This window comes from Fragaria vesca, linkage group LG5 (genome assembly GCF_000184155.1).
Source record: "Fragaria vesca subsp. vesca linkage group LG5, FraVesHawaii_1.0, whole genome shotgun sequence".
NCBI classification, from domain to species: domain Eukaryota; kingdom Viridiplantae; phylum Streptophyta; class Magnoliopsida; order Rosales; family Rosaceae; genus Fragaria; species Fragaria vesca.
Window position 1 is genome coordinate 28,035,549 of NC_020495.1, and position 15,081 is coordinate 28,050,629.

The 15,081-nt window shown below is 37.7% G+C and overlaps 2 protein-coding genes and 1 non-coding gene across 4 annotated transcripts; all 3 read left to right on the forward strand.

Moving 5' to 3' along the window:
• Positions 1–313: 313 nt before the first annotated feature.
• LOC101293005 lies at positions 314–2,598 on the forward strand. The gene is made up of 5 exons (XM_004300618.1): positions 314–677; positions 773–847; positions 1,319–1,458; positions 1,644–1,781; positions 2,047–2,598. The coding sequence occupies exons 1-5, from the start codon at positions 425–427 to the stop codon at positions 2,254–2,256; spliced, it is 816 nt and encodes a 271-aa protein (XP_004300666.1). The 5' UTR covers positions 314–424; the 3' UTR covers positions 2,257–2,598.
• Positions 2,599–4,044: 1,446 nt separating this feature from the next.
• Positions 4,045–8,158, forward strand: LOC101307407. Its single transcript, XM_004301899.1, has 6 exons — positions 4,045–4,147; positions 4,396–4,453; positions 4,549–4,726; positions 6,110–6,423; positions 6,938–7,070; positions 7,520–8,158. Exons 4-6 carry the CDS (start codon positions 6,410–6,412, stop codon positions 8,156–8,158), a joined length of 786 nt encoding a protein of 261 aa, XP_004301947.1. The 5' UTR covers positions 4,045–4,147; positions 4,396–4,453; positions 4,549–4,726; positions 6,110–6,409.
• A 1,263-nt stretch (positions 8,159–9,421) lies between these two features.
• LOC101293306 lies at positions 9,422–12,570 on the forward strand. 2 transcript variants are annotated; one of them, XR_184775.1, is made up of 3 exons: positions 9,457–9,583; positions 10,423–10,576; positions 11,934–12,570. It is a non-coding gene; the product is annotated as an uncharacterized LOC101293306 (transcript). The 2 variants fall into 2 exon arrangements; XR_184776.1 differs by lacking the exon at positions 10,423–10,576 and having other exon boundaries at positions 9,422–9,583.
• Positions 12,571–15,081: the final 2,511 nt, after the last annotated feature.

The following is a 15,081-nucleotide window of genomic DNA, read 5'->3' on the forward strand; positions in this document are numbered from 1 at the left end:
CTAGTCTTACGTTCTCGTAACGCTTAGATAATTATTCAAGCTGAATTTCTGATAAATGTTACATAAAGCAACATAAATTTGTTTCTCAAAGGTATAAGTAGTTTGATGCTTGAGAACATGAGCCACCGACTGAAATGGCCACCAAAATAACAAACTAAATTGACCATTTTGTACTTTCTTTTCTATTTTTCTTTACCACTAAAATACCTCTTTAAATATATAATAAATAAACCTGATTTTCCCGGGAAATTAACTGACACAAATGGAAAGCTATAAATAATAGAAATACAAATTATGTTTTCACTTGCTTCACGTCTTCAACCTTCGTAACCCCAATTCTTCACTCCACACCGAAACCCTAGATTTCCAATTCCAATCGATCCGATTCAATTCTCCCCCAATTGGTTCTGGGTCTGAGCTCAAGATGAGTAATTTGAGGACCATCTGCAGGCCACACGCCGTCTTCACCTCCTTCGTATGTTGCAGACACCAAGCTCGCTTCAGCTCCAGGGTTTCTTTTCAGCGAAACCCTAATCACTCACCTAGTCTTTCGCCTGCGTCATCTTCCGATTTCGTGAGATTGAATCGGAGCGAGTCGTGGTTCAGAGCGAACCAGAGAAGGTCCATGATTAGGGCTTCGAATTGGACCCACCCCAAGTCTCCCTATGAAACTCTTGGTAATTGGGTCCTTGTTCTTATTGAAGTTTGAAGCTTTGAACTTTGGAATTTCTGGGTTTTGTGGTTTTATTTGATTTGATTTTTGTAATTACAGAATTAGAGATGGATGCTGATGATGATCAGATAAAGGTGGCTTACAGAAGATTGGCCAAGTTTTATCATCCTGATGGTTTGTTACCTTATCTTTACTGGAAATTATTCTCAAGAGTTTGAATTTCATGTCTGTAAATTGCTAGTAAAATCACATATAGATTGAAAAGTTAATTAGAAAGTGATACATTTATAGAATTATTTGTTCAGTTAGGGAAGAAGGTGAAATGGAAGTATGAAACCAATTTGAAAATTCTGACCTTGAAGTGTGTACTGTGTGTGTGCTTCTGGTGGATAGCGGAGGAACTGCATATATATTACAAAATGGCAATTTGTGATCAGATACTAATTGCAGAAAGAGTTGGCTAAAGCGATACCTAAAGAGTTCTTGGGATTGCATGGTCCTTGATTTTTATTGAAGATGAGATGCGTTTCAAGGAGTGGGAGTCCCATATACATATTGCATATAGTTCAGTTCATTTGTGTTTGCATAGAAGTTTGTATGCATTTCCTGAGTTTAAGTTGATTTGGTTGTCCATCCTGTTTCCAGTCTATGATGGCAGAGGGACCCTGGAGGAGGGGGAAACAGCTGAAGCTAGGTTTATCAAGATTCAAGCTGCTTATGAATTGCTTTTGGAGGTCGAGAAGAGGGGCCAATATGACAGGGATAACCGAGTCAACCCATTGAAAGTAAGCTTTGTAGTTCAAGTTTTGGTTGCTCTGTATTTTCTTGTTTCTTATATTAAGATAGCATTTAATTTTAGTACATGTAGGAAAATGTTCATGGTTGTATTGTAATTCATTTATCAGCTGATAGTTTGACTTCTGTTTTAGTTGTTTCCGTAATCACTACTTGATGTGCATTTTTCTATCAGGCATCTGAAGCATGGATGGCGTGGCTAATGAAAAAGCGAAAAGCTTTTGATCAGCGAGGTGATATGGCAATAGCGGCTTGGGCTGAGCAACAGCAGCGTGAGATGAATATCCGTGCACGTCGACTTTCTCGTTCTAAGGTATAGAATTATTTATTTTCTGTCTTCTATTAAGATCAAGCTAGCTGAAGATACATATCTGAATTAGCTGTAAAACAGTAAAAGGAACTGTAGTTTTCATATTTCAACATTTCTCCATTTGAACTATGTAAAATCAATGGCAACTATATATTCTACTAGTGTTTGACTGATCAAACACTAATGTTCAAAAGCTTTAACAGGCCCCCTTCCATGATTTCTATTTTAGCATTGACTATTACATCATGGGTCAATATTGGAAATACAGGTCGACCCTGATGAAGAGAAGAAAATCCTGGCGAGAGAAAAGAAGGCATCTGCAGAGTATTTCTCCAGTACACTAAAGCGGCATACACTAGTCTTAAAGAAACGAGATCTCATGAGAAGGAAAGCAGAGGAAGATAAGAGGAAGATCATTGGTCAGCTCTTAGCTGCAGAAGGACTCGAGCTTGACACGGATGACGAAGAAAATCGGTAATGAAGATTTGACTCATTGCCTCCTACAATTTTATTGTAACATGCCACAAGTTTCAGAAGGACTTGAGGTTGACACGGATGATGAAGGAACTCTGGATGAAAATTTACTCATTGATACGGATGATGAAGAAACTCGGGATGAAAATTTACTCATTGCCTTCTACAATTGTAATATAGCCTGATTCGCATATAGCATACCATATGGAATGTCCCGTCCATATTATTATTTTTTAGTGGAAAAACAAAATACAAATTTGTATATATTTTTTGTTGCAGACTAGCGTAATGAGAAATATTCATTAGTAATCCTATCATACCTTACTGCCTGCCAGTAAGAAGTAAGAACTGTCTTTCACAGGCCTAAAACCGCCCAACACTGCCAAACAGATTTGTAAACCTTTCTATGAGCAGTTTAGGAAAATGATTGAAATAGTTTTATTGACTAGTTTTTGACTTCTGGATGGCTATAGCCTGCAGTTGAGGTTATTTTTGAAGAATCGCAGATGAGTAGCAGATTGAGGGACTTGCATAAATCCATTCGACTTATTTTGTTGGAAGATATATGCAGGAGTACTACTCAGCCACATCAAGAGCTTAGATTACTGACATTCTTAAGCTGCCATTGACCAAAGGTCAGGGTATAAGGAATTGCCAGAAAACAAGTCCTGGGGTAACAGTGGGAAACGCTGAAACGCATACTGCTCCTTTAGAGCTGCATATTTGAGTCTTCTTCAGCCGTGACTGATCTTAAGGTAAAGAAACTATAATGCTTATTCAAAGATTATGGAGATAGAAGATTCTAACATTGTGGCATTGTAGCCTCTCTATAACCCAAATAATATATATACAATAATCTAGCTAGTAAGACAATCTTGAAGATTATTTATTTATTTGTTTATTTTTATAATTATAAAAGCTTTTATTGAATAAAATCAAAGATTACAAAACTTGGGGAAGACCCACTGTAGACAAGAACTACACTTCTCACTACCATCTATTTGGGTTAAAGGCCTCTCACTCTCAGTGATGGACATGAGCCAAGAAGGCACATCCTCTAACCTAACCATTTGCCCATCCTCTCAAGCTACAACATTAGCGATCGCATATGCAGCCATGTTATTATTTCGCAACGTATATATATATCAAGCTCTCCTAGAAGAAGACAATCTTGAAGATTATGTTTAGATAGTATGTAACTGTAATTCATCAGGAGACTTTATATTCTCTAAGACCAAGTACTGCAGGACCTATCATGAGCTTTTAATTTCTGATTATCTAGAAAAAGTAGATTAGGAGGTATTCTACAAACTATTTTGTAGATTAACCCAACTGGAATAAGCTTAATAGGTCTCGAGTGATGAATACTGCTGCGGAATCAGATTGAACACAGCTACCATGCACATTGTGTTGTATATTGATGAGGCATGAGTCACATGTCCATTCAAAGGTCTCAAAATTCACGATGAATTCATGTTCAATTCATGTTATTGATGAGGATGAGTCACATGTCTATTCAAATGTCTCAAATTCATGTTCATCATTCTTCTATAGCAATTGAAACATTGTTCAAAGGTAAACCAACCATAAATTATGAATTCAGCATCTGAAAGACAAGAGTGTACAAGGTTTCAATCATAGACAACCAATTAGGTTTAGATAGGTTCGGTTTCTCTTGTAGTAGTTTGTTATTCTATTTTGTTGAGCTCAAAAAGAAAAACTAATATTGTTGGTAAGGAACTGAGGTGCACTTGGCGCGACATGACTAGCTGGAGGCAGCCAGTTAATGTCCACACGGTCTTCTCTCTCTCTCTAATCGCTCGAAACGCCGTCGTTCCAGTGGCGGCGATTTCGAATGTCACCGGATACGCCGCAGTCAGTTTCGGAGAGAGGAGGTACTTGAATTCAATTCTGGGATCTCTTTCCCCTCTACTTGCACATTTCTATGTCATTTCAATTCTCAATTTCATGTACTTTTCATCTCATTTCGCTGCAGCTATTGTATATGATCTCAACATGGCTTGCACGATTTTTATTGTATATGCAGCATTTGGACACTCCGTCTTTGTTTGTATACTCCTGTCTAAAATCTTCCTTGGCATGAGATGATATATTCTGATATATTGTTTCTTCTTCCTGCAAGGTTCGGCAGCTTAGAATAACACCTCGGGTTTTGGTTGGTCACAGTTTCGGGGGGAAAGGTACTTAAGTACAGTTTTAATATGCCACAGACTTCATACTAATCTACGATTTCAAATGGATCTGATGCTCACTACGCTTTCTAATTGTCATGCAGTTTCCTTGAGCATGGTGGAGCAAGCTGCAAAGCCTCTTGCACGACCAGTCAGAGTTAGTAATGCATATTGGATTTATGTAGGAATGTTTCTGTGTTTCTGGACATAATCGTCCTGGTGGGAATGGGGAGGACCATCCAGCAGAATTGATATCTGTCCTAAAGTACTCTACCCAAAGAGGTGAGTTCATATTCAATTGTTATTCCATTTTCTTTCTTTATAGTTTGATTGTTTTTATTATTTATGGTTTGTGGTTGATATATTTTCTTAAAGCGGTTTTTTTAGTTGTCTCTTCTCTATTTACGACTAGCAAACAACAATTCCACTCAAATTAATTTGATCCAACAGATGAACAGATCAGCATCACGCTGAAAAAACTTGGAGCAGTTTGCATACTGCCGAGCTTTGAGGATTGAGTTAGTGGTAGAAAAGCTCTTAGAATATCAAACAGTGTGATAGACATGTGTAGTAGCTTTCGGGTTAGGCTTTTTGGATCTTTTAGTAGTTACATTTAGCGGCTGCGTGGTGCATAATGCCACCAGGTTGTGCCCAATTGAAGTTTCAGTTTTCCCGTAGGAGAAAGTTGGAAGTGATTACTATTTAGTCAAGGAATGGAGTTGAGATATCGAAAAATGTATTGGTGTAAAGGCCAGATGGTGTTAGTTTTCAAAGTTTTTGGTGCTTGAACGAAAATTGGATAGGTTATGACAAGAGAGATTGGTGGAGGACATAGCTTTTTTCCTAATCAAGTGGAAGTTTAGGAGCTCCTTTCTCAGACTACACATTGTGCTGGTACTATTTAGAAAAGATAAGAGAAGGTGGATTCTAGAAGCTTAGGGTGAAAATTTTATGCTTGCAGGCTTGTATGTCCTCGGTAGTGTATAAGAAGCCAAAATTTTAATCTTTAGCTCTCTGAAAATGGATTTTTAGGGAACATAGTCTGAGATGGGACATTCCAGCCGATTGTGTGAAAGGGACAGTGTTTTTATTTGTTGTTTTGTCTTAATTTTCTTAAGTGAGAAACAAGGGGTTGGTTGGGGAGATGTTCTATATTGGCGGTGATTTGGGTCATCTAGACAGAGGGAGAAAAAATATAATAAGAATGTTAGAGGGATTATGTTGGACATCTTGCGGGATAGAGTCGGCTTTGGGCATCTTCATGGGCTTCGATTTCGTCAGTATTTAGGTATAGGAACAGCAGTTTGTGGATTATATTGTTTTTGTGTTTGGCGACTGTTTCTTCTTTGTTTGGTGTTTTTGTTGCTGTATCTTTGAGGGTTTCTCAGTGGATGTCTTAAGAACTTATTTGTATATTCTCTTTAGTATATAACAAGGTCACTTACTAGATGCAGAATGTGCATGTGTGTGGTCAGTTGTCATTCATTATTACTAGTTTTAGTCTATTCATATGTCAGTCATTCATTATTCACTAGTTTTATTCTATTCATATGTCGGTCATTCATTATTCACTAGTAGTTATTCTTTCTTCATATATAGGTCATCCCCTTTGTGATGCTGTAAAGGGCCCATTTTTTCTGACCGTTCTTGGTAATGCTTGGGCAGGTAATTGCTGGAAGCGGTTATTTATTCTTCACATTTTCGTGCCGATGAACTGTATGTCAGATCTTTTTAATTGATAAAAACGGATACACATGGCTTCCTTTTTGTCTGGCAATTCGTCTAACTTTGCAGCGGGTGAAAGTAGTTGTTATAGACAGACTGAGGATTAAGAGGAACGAGTCTCTTGGTAATCCTCCAGGAAGGAAAAATTGAACAAAATTCTCCATTAAAGTAGATGGCATAGACTTAAAGAAAGAGGCATATCTACGAAAGTCTTACTGTACCTTTCTACAAAATCTGGGAATGAGACTTAAAGTGTGAGTTTTAAGCCTTATATAAATACCGAATCTATTTACCCTTTAGCTTATAGAAAAGATTGTTTCTTTGGTTATATATCTCTGCTCTTTTTCTTTGGGGATGGTTCTGTTCACCCTTTAGCTTAAAAAAGATAGTTACTTTGGTTATATATATCTATTCTTATATCCCTGTTCTTTTTCTTTGGGGATGGTTATATTCAGATGTATATAAAATCATGCCTATGATTGAAATGTGTAGTCATCTAGACTGAAGATATATAAAGTTGTCACGGCTGTTGTACTTCATATAAATAACTGATCTCTCAATCATTGACATTTGAAGGAAAACTGATATATAAATCCCTGCTGTAATTAACGAACAGATGATAATAGGAAAACTGATATAGTACTGATGATTATAGCTGGGCATGAAGCCACATTGGCAGTGACTTGAAAACCCTAACCCCTATAAATATATTTAAGTGAACTGGAGTTAGTTAACTTATTGACTATATTCAATTTAAAATTTATGTAGACCATCACAACAGTGTGCATGTTTCTCGTGTATGGTTGAAGAAACTCCCTGGCCTCTGAAAGATGTTATCCTTGTCTCCTATGAAATTATTCATAAGAAGGATCCTGCAGCAGCTCAGAGAATCAGGCAAAAGGTAGCTTATAAACTTATCGTAATTGTGCATGTACTGGTGTTCCTCTACTTGGTTCTTCCTAATTTTTAAGGATGATTTTGATCTATGCACTATTATTTTTCTTCTCTGTTGTTCACCCAAGTTCTCAAGTCACTCCTTGTTGTATGCCATCCTCTTAATGTCTAGTTGTCTTCTTTAATTTACGATGTGCATACCCATGTTGCATTATCTTACCTACATATGTGTGCCTCTAGCCAACTACGTACCAAGTCTGCTTGACTGAAAATCAAAGCATTCATAACTGAATTATTTTTTTTTCTTCTCTCTCTCTCTCATGAAATTTACTGTTCAAATATCCTCAGATATGTATGGTACTATGATGAATTTTTAATGTGGTTTGTGTCAGATATGAAGTATTTTCTGTAGGTATCATTGTATAGTCTATTCACAAGTATGCAATAATCATGCAGGAGGTATATGAACTGCAGAAGGAATTGATTTTGACTAGTGAGAGGGTTGTTCTTGGAACTCTTGCTTTTTATTTTAATGTACACCATCCGTATAAACTATTGGTGGAGGCAATAAAGAAATTCAAAGTAGCTCAAAATGCCCTTGCTGCGAAGACTAAATCCAGGACGGAGCAACAAGACCTGGATCATGGATCATCAGATAACATTCAGGCCTCATATGAAGCAACAAGTAACAGTCATTTGCAGGCTGGATGTACAATATCTGGAACCTCAAGGTCGGCATCTAGCCCTGCATCTGAGCAGTCATATGTTGAGAACGATGGCCCTGCTAGAAGTGCTGGAATGACAGGTGCTTTGGATCAAAATTTGGAAGTCAAAGACAATCAACAGTCCAAAGTTGCTGAAGCTCAAACTTTGTCGAAGTCCGTCTCTGAGGGACGTAGTGAAGAAGGCCAAGTAAGAGAGAGCAATGACAGGAAGGGTGAAATAAGGGAAGGAGGGGACAAACATTTGGGCCGAAATCTTGATAATACACATAGTGCACTTGGTCGATCACCTCAGGAAGCTATTAAGAAAGTCAACAAGGACAAAGTAAGGGCAGCACTGGAGAATTGCGAAGGAAAGCCGCTGCTGATGTGACCAGGAAAACAGATGTGCTGGATGAGGAAGATCTGATTGACAAAAACAAATGGGACAGAAGGCAAAGCTGGTCCAAGCCTTACATAGACAAGAACATGAGAGCCTTCATCAGGGAAGACATTGAGAGGGTGTTGGAGATGATGGACCACGTTCTAGTACTATTGAAGAAGGCGAGGTATCAGCCCTTGAAGCTGGACATGAATTTCCTTCACCCAAATCAAGTAGTCGCATGAGAAAGGAAGGAAGCCCCCAATAAGTTGTTGGAGAAAAGAAACAGAGACATGATTATTGCCATAATCACTTTGACCATGCTGAAAATCACAGCAGGGTTAGCCGAGTTGGCCACACTAAAAGGGATAACAAAACGCATGTATAGGATAATCATGTCTGAGGTGGTGTCTAGCTACTACTTTCTGAAGATGTATGGTGATTTCATCGGTGATGGTTTTGGTTACACTCCCTTTTCCAGCTTGTGGCAATGTTCTTGTCAATTAGTATACCTCTCATTTAAGACTTGGATACCTTTCCTCCCCAGAGTACTGTGCTTCAGAGATTCCTAAGAGGCTTCTTTCATCCTAAATGGTCTATTCATGTCTATTTTTCAGAAATTCATCAGCTCTCTTTTCTGAAGGGCTACCATTAGCTGCACTTCTATTTCCGTGTTCTCCATCCCTACTCCTTTCCGTGGTTCTATCACCATGCGCAGTTCTCTTTCGATAATAATCTTCATAAAGATCTTTGTCTCTTCGTCTCTCGTTGTGCTCCTCTCTATCACTATCATGGTGATAGAACCACGGAAAGGAGTAGGGATGGAGAACACGGAAATAGAAGTGCAGCTAATGGTAACCCTTCAGAAAAGAGAGCTGATGAATTTCTGAAAAATAGACATGCAGAGCATGATAGGGATGCAGAGATGAGGGAAGATAGAGGCTACAGGAAGAAATCTGCTGATGAGGACAAAAGTAACAGGGAAATCGTTGATGCAGCCTGTCCTCTGTGTCTCTTTCCCTTCCTCTTCCACCAGATTGACTTGATCTACCGTGTCGACTTGATTCCCCTTTGTATCTACCTTTGACACTGTGACTCAAGTGCTTATTTTCTTGATCCCGTCTTCGTTGTCTTCGACTTTCTGGAGTGTCCCCATACCATACCATCTCATGTCTGCAACAATCATTATAGCATCACCTCTCATTTCTTCCTCTAAATGTTAATATGCAGAATTGCATGAAATGTCATTTTCTTTTGTTTCAGTTAAGATGCAGACACACAGAAAAACACATGCATAATGACATACCTGGCATTCTTTAACATATACTTATGAGGTTTCTGTTTTTTGGCAGAATCACCAGTGCACTCCTTGGCAATGTGATCAAGTGCACCACATTTGAAACAGCCTTTGCCTACAGCAGCAAAGAATCAGAATTGGTATATTTTACAACCTATGATATCTTTCACATCTCAGAAGTTCATTTCATTGATAGCACACTACAAAATTTAGCTAAGTTGATATATTTTGAAACAAAAGCAAAGAACATCGGAGAAATCTACTAGAGAATGATATATATATATATATATATATATATATATATATATATATATATATATCTCTAGNNGANACGAAAGGAACCACTAATCATAAATATTTTCTACATTAAACACTATACCTTTGCCCTTATCTTTGCGCCTTGCATCACTCTGACGCTCCTCAAGCTGTCCAGGAGCCAATTGTTCATCCCTAGGCACAGAATCATCTTCATGACGCACATTATCATGAACCTAGTCAGAAATCGTAACAGAGATTAGTCAAAATTTTGAGCACCATAGAATAAAATCTAATAAGCCCACATCCAAACAACTCCAGCTTTTGAAACTTTCCAATAACAAATAGTAACAAGGAGAGTTATAGATATGTACCTGTGATGCACCTTAGAATAAAATCTAATGATTAGCCCACATCCAAACAATATGGTTTAACAATCAGACTTACAAAGGAAACTTGCCAATAACAAATAAGTCCACAATAGTAACAAGGAGAGATCCACATGAAACTGGCTGACAAAATGAAACCTGAAACTCATACTAAAATGCAGAGATAGCAGTTTCTGATATAGTGAAAACAGTATAGCCATATGTACCTGCAACTCCCCTGGAGATATTAAACTGAGTGAGAACAGTATAGCCATACAAAACTCTTCATTCGTAAAGTGATTTAGCACCCAAGGCAAGTTGGTTTGAATGTGTATCTATGTTCTCCTTTGTTTTAGGTGATCATAGGGATCAAGGCGCTGGTGCTGCTGCAGCACAATCATGCCATACCGCGCAGGGTATTAAAGAGGCTGAAAGTGAATACCACTTGGATATGCTGTTATATTGACCGGTATGTATACGGCATTGGTGTGGTCTAGCCGCCAAAAACAAGTAAGATCTGCATCCCTCCCCCAAATGTTACCGAGTTAACCATAGTTGATACCGAGTGATGCAACTCCTTGTAATAGGCCGAGTCCTGAGAAACATAAAAGCAAACACACAAGAAAAACAGTGCGGATTCTTGTACAAGTTGCCATAGAGAATTTAGGGTTGAAGGTGAAAACTTTGCTTGGTGAGTAAAAATCTCAAAAACACATAAATGTAGGCACGTATGTATAAAAGAGATCTACTGAGGTACCACTTTGATAGGAGATAAACTTTTCCTCTACTGAAAGAAGGACTCAGAACATTACCAACCAATATAAGGCAACTCTTCTCCCCACATATATTTATTCCTAATTAAGTTTGTTGTGGGGGGGGGGGGGAGGAGGGAGGGGAGTGATAAGTTTGATTCACACCTAAGTCGTTGTGAAATTTATTATTAAGAATGAGGGAACAAAACGAGATCTTGCGACATCGTATTGAAATGGAAATTGAGCACATTTTTGCATAGCCCATTTGTTTCTTTTGTCCCTTCTAGCGATCAGAATCAACAAAAAAAGAAATAGTTAATATTCAAGATAAATTATGAAGTTACAAAATACCGTCTCAATTTCATGCATGGACACTAGCTTACAACTAGAATCTCTCACTTTTCGGTTACAACTAGAAACAGATATTTAACATTTTTTTAGTGTCCTTTAGTTGGTTTCATGTTTTCTCTTCTGACCATGCTACTTTTAGTTTTATCTATATCGTGGTCACAATGTAATTTTGTTTATCTCTACTATTAGCCGCTCATTTGATGTCTTTAGTGAAGTCTTTTTTTTGAATTACCCAAAAAACCAAGGTAATAGAAAATTTTTAAAGAAATAAAAATAAGTTACTATAGCCATAACCGTAAATCATCACTAGAATTTTAAGGAGAAAAAAAAGGACACGGTTTGTTCCCACTTTTGGTGAAGCAGTTATCTAATATATAGGATAAATCAGATTCATTCCACTTTAAGTTGAGCAATTTAAGTTAAATTTTTCTCATTTTGTAAATGCACGAGTAAAAGTCTAGTATGAATAGAATGATGTGTTAAGTTTATATTCATGAATAGAGCTATTGTACTATTTGGCTCATGTACTCATGTAGATAGAGCTATATATCTGTATCGATCTCACCTTAATTGCATTCTATTTGTACATGCCTTCTTGCATGACTTTCAGTTACTTATATGTTTTACCAACACCCAACCACTGCACTGCATGCCATTGCCACCTGATAGTATAACTTTGTTAGAGTATTTTGATTATGAGATGTTGGAGGTTATTAAAATTAAAATTAAACCTATCATTAATACCTATTCTTACCTCACCTCAGGTGGGGAGGCCTCGTTGTAAGAATAGGGTGCGGCAGTAATGCAGAGTCAGTCAGACAAACCAGTCCCTCACATGATCCAACAAGGGCTGTGACCGGAAAACGAATAGTGGGGAACTCTCGAATGCAGGCCCTGACACCATCACCGTTCCGTAGGAGGTTGCTGATGTACATAGCACGGAATTCAGTACTAGTGACGACAAGCACAGCCTAAGGATGAGACTATTCTCGGTCAAACAGCTCTCTGCCCAAAGTTGCAGAACGAACGACCTGTCTCCATTCTCGGGAGACCAGCTATATATCAGCTACCGTGGCTACAGGGAGCCTAGCAAAGATTTGTCGAAGAAGATCTTGTACGTGAATGAAGTCACTTGAATCTTTCAGACCAAGATTGGTGTCAAGAAACCAAGAAAAGCAAACAACTTTACATTGTAGGAGGGAGAAGATGATAGAAATGTGGAGGCTTGGGAGGTTTATGGGTTTTGGGTGATGGGTTTTAAGTATGGAGGGAAGAGAAATTTGCAGAAAGTTTCAGATTAAATGAGTTGCAGAGGGAGGAAGAAGAAGAAGAAGAAGAGGAAGAAGAAGACCAGTATGTTGGAGGCAAAACTTGAAATTGATGATGTGTCAAAAAAAAGATCCCACCCTTTTCGTTGAGAGATGGATCGGTCGGGGCCGGCTGCTCCGACTTTTTGGGCTGGGTCCATTCATAATCCGGGGCAAAATATTTTGACCCACCCCAACGGTTAAACCGAAACATGGGTAAAAGTAAAACTAAAAGAAAATAAAAAATACCTCTCCTCGACTCAACTCAACCTCTTTGTCGATGTCATCCATCAATACTGCAAAAATCCGATCTCGAAGAGAAAAGGACATAGAAACGAAAGAGGTGGACTGAAGTTTTCAAAGTTGGCTGTGAGTGAGAAGCAATATCCAATCTCGGATTGCCCAAAGCTCCGGCAAATCCATCTGTGGCTGGTGCTCGATTTGATGGCTACATTCCGCTCGCTGGAGTTTTGCAAATCCGGTCTCGGATATTGCTTCGCACTCACATCCAACTTTCTTTCGCCTTTAATGGTTTATTACACCTATTTTTTCAATCGCATTTTTTAATCTCAACCGTTTAGTTTTTATGTCTAAATTGATGATCTTTATGTAATTGAACTAAATCAAATCAATGAACAATCCAAATCTATCAAGTAAGAGTCGCTGAAGTTTATAATCGGTAAATCACATTTATAAATATTTAGGGTGCCTAATTCAAATCGAAATTTTGGGAGTCTAAATCCAATCAGCAGACACTCGATCAAATTCAATGACCATAAGAACTACAGTTATCGACTTATCGTGTACAAAACATATACCTATCAAAGTCGGTATAAAATTGAAAACCCAAAACAATGAACTATGGTCGTTTTGATCCCACAAAGAGTACGTGCATGAATTTATATATAGGACCTCCTTACCTCATATAAGGTATGGATTTCATTATTTGACCCATTTTTCGATCATATTTTCTTATTTCAACCGTTCAAATTTTAGGTATATATGAGTAGATCATCTCTATAAATTTTCAGCTATATTGATAATCATTAAGGCATTCAAAATTGTGATTTAGAACTAATAGAACGTACGGTTCATGATGAATAGATTCGGTTCATTCATTGATTTAACACATTTTTGATACCTTAACGGTAACCAAATTAGCTGAAAATTTATAACGATGATCAAGTCATGTATATCTAGATATTAGTCGGCTATAATAAAAAAAATATGATCATAAAGTTGGTCAAATTAAGAAAATTTGTACCTTATCTAAGGTAAATAGATCCTTATTTGAAAAGGTAGTGCCCTTCCAATAAGGGTCCTTTTTTTGGGTCCTTTTCTAGGGATAACCCGCCAGCCATTGGATCCCTTTTAATATCTTCAACGGCTGAGATTAAGTCATGTTTCTTAACCCCTTTCCAACCCCGTTAACACCCCATTCGAGAACTCAAGCATCTTTTTCTCGATTTTGGCGCTCTGAACTTAAGAAAAGAGAAAGGATTTGGTGTACATGGTTAAGTCGACATAATGTAACCACTAAATGAATTGGCATCAAGAACTGGACATCGCAACCAATGGTGCACAAACTAGGACGATTGAAAATCTGATATTATCTTTGGTCTGAAGTCCCTGCTTCTAAATATCCTAGTCAAACAAAGTCACAGAGTCCAAATGGATTTGTATACCTTTTCACACGATCTGTTTAGGATATAGATTTCCTCTCCTAACTGAAATAGGAGATATCTCTATTAATAAAGCTAGAAGGAAAGTAGGATGGTTAAATTTTTGAAGTTCCGGAAAAACCTAAAGTTTATAATGTTCCAGAAAATCGAATATAATGTACAAAGGGTATAACTGTAATTTGGAATCAAAACCCACAACTAAAACGACGGCAAAAGAATTGTGTGCGGGAGAGTAGAGAAGAGAGATTTGCAGTTGCACGATCTCCCAGAAAGATGAAAACTGTCAGACGCATGAACGTGGAAGTTTCATCTACGAAAGTACATATGGCCACGTACATCAATACTCATCATTCTCACACTCGATCTACAACTCTTACGAAGAAAGTTGAAAAACAAACAAGACAGAATTGAACCCAAATTCAATTGGAGGAGGAGATCATTATCAAATCGGCTGAAAAGGTATGTTTTATCATTGGTTAATTTTGGAATTCTGTTTCCATTGATTTCCATGAAGGTATGCAGACTGGAATTTTGGAAGGTTTGTGTAATCCAATGGTTTGGTTTCTGTAAATTTCGTGTTTACCTCACACATCATTTGTGTTCTTTCATTGTATTTATAGGGAATGATGGTCTTTCTGAAATCAGGTTTGCTTAAGGCTCAAATAGCCGTCCTACTGTTCTACATTTTACAGGTATAAGTAGACAATTTATAGAGATCGAACATATGATCTTTATATATCAATTTGGAATTTGTTGGTTGAAGTATAGGCTGTTAACTACGTAAGGGTAATTACGACATTTACTATAAATCCCTACCCTATAAAAGCTATGCTATGTACACTGTTTATGATATCAAGTAATACAAGATGTAGCTTTTATCTCTCCTCTGCGTTCTACTTTTCTGTCTTTGTTCATTTCAATTC

Excerpts from the sequence above, each read along its gene's own strand:
- LOC101307407 (XM_004301899.1), top strand. Across the intron at positions 7,071-7,519 it reads CTCAGAGAATCAGGCAAAAG|GAGGTATATGAACTGCAGAA; the intron begins GTAGCTTATAAA and ends ATAATCATGCAG.
- LOC101293005 (XM_004300618.1), top strand. The coding sequence starts at position 425 with ATGAGTAATTTGAGGACCATCTGCAGGCCACACGCCGTCTTCACCTCC. Across the intron at positions 848-1,318 it reads CAAGTTTTATCATCCTGATG|TCTATGATGGCAGAGGGACC; the intron begins GTTTGTTACCTT and ends TCCTGTTTCCAG. Across the intron at positions 1,782-2,046 it reads GTCGACTTTCTCGTTCTAAG|GTCGACCCTGATGAAGAGAA; the intron begins GTATAGAATTAT and ends TTGGAAATACAG.